The sequence below is a fragment of the Quercus lobata genome, chromosome 6, assembly GCF_001633185.2.
Source record: "Quercus lobata isolate SW786 chromosome 6, ValleyOak3.0 Primary Assembly, whole genome shotgun sequence".
Taxonomy (NCBI): Eukaryota; Viridiplantae; Streptophyta; class Magnoliopsida; order Fagales; family Fagaceae; genus Quercus; species Quercus lobata.
This window is the reverse complement of record NC_044909.1, coordinates 29,144,644-29,148,679: the sequence shown is the minus strand read 5'-3', so window position 1 is coordinate 29,148,679 and position 4,036 is coordinate 29,144,644. Positions and strand designations below refer to the sequence as shown.

Genomic DNA, 4,036 nt, shown 5'->3' with positions numbered 1-4,036 from the left:
AACCTTGGCTTCTTTGTGTAGTATTTGCACTAGGCCTTCTTTTTTTGTGCAGTTCATTTGGGATGCTGGAGCTGTAGAATTTCTGTACTTTTTTTTCTTTTAACAAAATCTCTCTCATTCATCTAAAACTGATAATTTGAGATTGCTTGAAAGATTGCTGAGAATACCGAATGTGAGAGGTCGATAAGAATTTTTTTTTAGTGGACAATTGTTTTGGTGAGTATCCACCGTAGGCACTGCACTGCTTTGGGATATACAATCTTCAGCCAGCCAGGACTCTTAAAAATCAATAATTTCATATATTTTGTAACTATAAATTAACCTATATTTGCACCAAGTGTATCATTTTATTTGATGAATAAAAAGTGTCTAAAAGTTCAATATAAACTCACCAAGTATTTTGATTTAGACGATCTGGAAAATAGATATTTCAATTCTTTTACAGCACTCTAAAGAGAGACACAAGACTTCGCTCCAAACTATCCTACCAGAAGCTTATTTCATTTGTGAGAAAAAGTTTATTTTCTTCAGTTAAACCCAGAAATACTCATCATTTCAATCCTGCTCTATGCATCCATGCGGATAATGCATCGAAGGCTGTCACCTCTAAGCATGTACTCAAAGGCCTTGTTGATTTCCGAGAAAGAGACTTCATGGGTGATGAATTTCTCTAGCTCAAGCTCCTGCCACATTATAAAACAATTTGACTGACAAAACTAAACCAAAAAAAAGGGGTGAAGAGGAATAAATGACTTGGATTTCTAAATAGTAAATGCAAGCCAAGTAAACGTAATTCTTGATAAATAATGAAAGAGAAGACCTTGAAAGCAAGAACCATTAGACAAGAAGGAAGAATTAAAGGGAAAAAAAGAAAGCCTTATTCCCTTTTGGAGTTTAAGCATAATTTCTCTGGACTTTTGGATTTATATTTGTAACTTCTGCTTATTCCTCAACTCTTGTCGGATCTTGAGGCAGGATTAAAGCATTCAAATGAGTACTTAATTAAGGTATACCGTGGAGGCCACTAGAGTCTTCTAGTGGCCATTAGACCATTTTCTTGATTAAAATTGCTGTCAGTCACGTGTACAGAAACTAGCATTCTAAGTAAAAGAAGTAATCCTATATGCTGATTGCATAGTGATCTAATCCATACATTCCATTTTTCAATAAGTAATTCAGCTCACCTTATTCATGTACTTTTCAACCACCGAAGGCAAGTCCGACCGTGGTTTGTAGTTGCCAAAGAAGGTACCCTTGATAGTCCTCTCGTTCAAGATATTCATTGGGTGGGTTTTAAATGCATCATCTTTGTTTGGGATACCAACAATTACAGCAACACCCCATCCCTGCAAAGAAACATACCATATGACAGATTTTAGAAGAATGGAATCGAGATAAAATATATGAATTGCTTGAACAGGAGCTCATGGTAAATTACATCATGAACACATTCAAATGCAGAAATCATGGCATTGATACTTCCCGTGCACTCGATACTTCGATCAACTCCACCGTTGGTCATTTCAGCAAGCACCTAAAGAAGTCAAAGAAAGTTAGAAAAGCAGTGAAAGTTGATTGCTCCTTCACCATGGAAAAATTTTTCTAGCATTTTAAAGTAAGCCAACCTCTTGAACAGGCTTGTCATGGTCTTTTGGGTTCACAAACTCAGTGACACCAAATTTCTTGGCTGTTGACAAGAACAAGGAAAATGAATAAAAAAGACTAATAAATGAAAACCCAACAACTCAAGCATTCCATACTAGATCATCAGATTTTGATAGCACCAAGTATCACAATACCTTCGTCAAATCTCTTTGCATTCAGATCAATACCGATAATCCTTGAAGCACCAGAGATTCTAGCCCCTTCAGCAGCCTAATCACATAAAACCATAAAATCATATGTATACATATATATCTTCACTAGAAACAGTAATGCTGCAGTAGTATTTTCAAAAGAGAGCTATATCAAATAAGTCATCTGCATTAAAAGATAGGAGAGACTCACAGCTAGTCCAACAGCCCCCAGTCCAAAAACAGCTACAGTTGATCCCGCTTTGGGTTTTGCAACATTCAAGGCAGCACCAAGGCCTACAGAACTCAATTCTCAACAATAAGAGAAATGAACAAAGAACTATCATGCAAATAAATTCAAACGGTTTTTAACCGACCTGTTGAGATTCCACAGCTAAGAACACAAACTTTGTCCAGAGGAGCAGCAGGATTAATTTTGGCAACACAACCAACATGAACCACAGTGTATTCACTAAAGGTGGAAGTCCCAACAAAATGGTAAATGGGTTGTCCATTGATAGAAAATCTCGACTTGCCATCATTGAGCATCACACCTCGGTCAGTGTTTGGCCTCAAGAGGTCACACATGTTGCTCTCCTCTGACTTGCAGTGCCGACACTCTTTACACTCCCCGATGAAGACAGGAAGCACATGGTCACCAGGTTTGAGGTCTGTCACACCTTCACCAACGCTCTCAACAATCCTAAGTACCAAAATCATCAGAACACAACTACATAGTCAGATAAATGTATTCGATTGTATATGAATGGGATTGAAACACAATTAAAACTAATTGATTGTAGCTAATATGTTCTAATTCTTTTTTCTTTTCTTGAAATGTCCATACCCGCCAGCTTCATGACCAAATATGCGAGGAAACAATGGGGTCTGTCCCTGCATATTCAAAAATCAATCTGTTTAAGAATATCTAGCACATAAAATAAGTAATAACTAGAATAATGCATTTCTATACACGCATAAATCATATATATATATATATATATATATATGATCAAAATGTGATTACCTTGGCTTCCCAGAAGCAAATATCAGAGCGGCAGAGGGAGGTGAAGAGGATCTTGAGACGAACCTCCATGGCCTGTGGTGGTGCCACTTCCACTTCTTCCATCACTAGTGGCTTTCCAGCTTCCCATGCCACAGCAGCTGCAATGCACATCCATCCAATACTAATTAATTTTCGAATATATATATATACACACAAAAGTAGGAAGTAGCTTTGATGCAGCTAAAAACATAAGATTGTTAACTTAAGGAAAGATTGGAAAAACCTGGCTTGTTTGGACTTTTCATAAGGAAGTCGAAATGTCATGCCTAAATTTTGATATTCAAACTACAAATGTATCATCCTAAAGAAGAACCAAATGAAAAATGGTCAAATACGGTAAATTTTGTTGATTAGCCCCGTTCCTAATGGCAAGAGTTTTTCCTTACTATCCTGTGTAAAAAAATGTGGTATATTGTATTGTGTACCTTTGCAACGTATGACTTGACCAGCAGTGCTTGATGAAGACATGTTTTTGACTTTTGTTCACTCCCTGTTTCTTGACTATGATGTTTGAATTTGTTGTAGAAATATGGGTATGCTCTGTGAGGGTATATATATTATATAGTGGGTTGGTTCTAATATTTGGCTTCCAATTATACCCTCCAAATCCGGGAGGCAAAACCATGATCTGGTATCGCTGGCTTTCAACCAAAAAAAAAAAAAAGCTACTACCAACAACACCTTTGTATGCTTTCTAAATTCTCGGGAGTTTGGTACATATACTTAAAAACTAAAAACACGTGTTTGAATATATGTGTGGGTAAAAAAAATACGTATAATATTGTTTAAAAACTGAAAACATGTGTCTAAGTAGATGTACCAAACGAAGCCCCAACATCTAGTTTTTTCTTCGACCTTCTTTATATTTCCTCTCCTTTTATATTTGTTGCTGACTAATAAGTAATTAGTACGACTAAGATAAAATAATAATAATAATAATAATAACTACCCTCATTATAGCATTCGCACTTATGATGAGGCTTTTTTTTTTTTTTTTTTAGTTTAATATAAGTTTTCAATTTGAAATCTACAATTAATGAGGTTACACGGTAAGAAATTTATAAGAAACTAAATTTAAGATTTGAAATGGAGTAAATTACTAGGTTTTGTATGTGATAGTTATTAGGAAAAAAAATATAGGCATAAATGTATTTTAGTCCCTATATTTAAAAATATA

At 35.5% G+C, this 4,036-nt stretch overlaps 1 protein-coding gene across 1 annotated transcript; it reads right to left on the bottom strand.

Annotated features, from left to right (window-relative positions):
- Window positions 1-273: 273 nt before the first annotated feature.
- Window positions 274-3,382, bottom strand: LOC115993900 (alcohol dehydrogenase 1-like). Its single transcript, XM_031117886.1, has 10 exons — window positions 3,285-3,382; window positions 2,821-2,957; window positions 2,641-2,687; window positions 2,171-2,496; window positions 2,008-2,090; window positions 1,800-1,875; window positions 1,626-1,687; window positions 1,439-1,534; window positions 1,185-1,346; window positions 274-683 (listed from the first exon to the last, which is right to left on the bottom strand). The coding sequence occupies exons 1-10, from the start codon at window positions 3,325-3,327 to the stop codon at window positions 567-569; spliced, it is 1,149 nt and encodes a 382-aa protein (XP_030973746.1). The 5' UTR covers window positions 3,328-3,382; the 3' UTR covers window positions 274-566.
- Window positions 3,383-4,036: the final 654 nt, after the last annotated feature.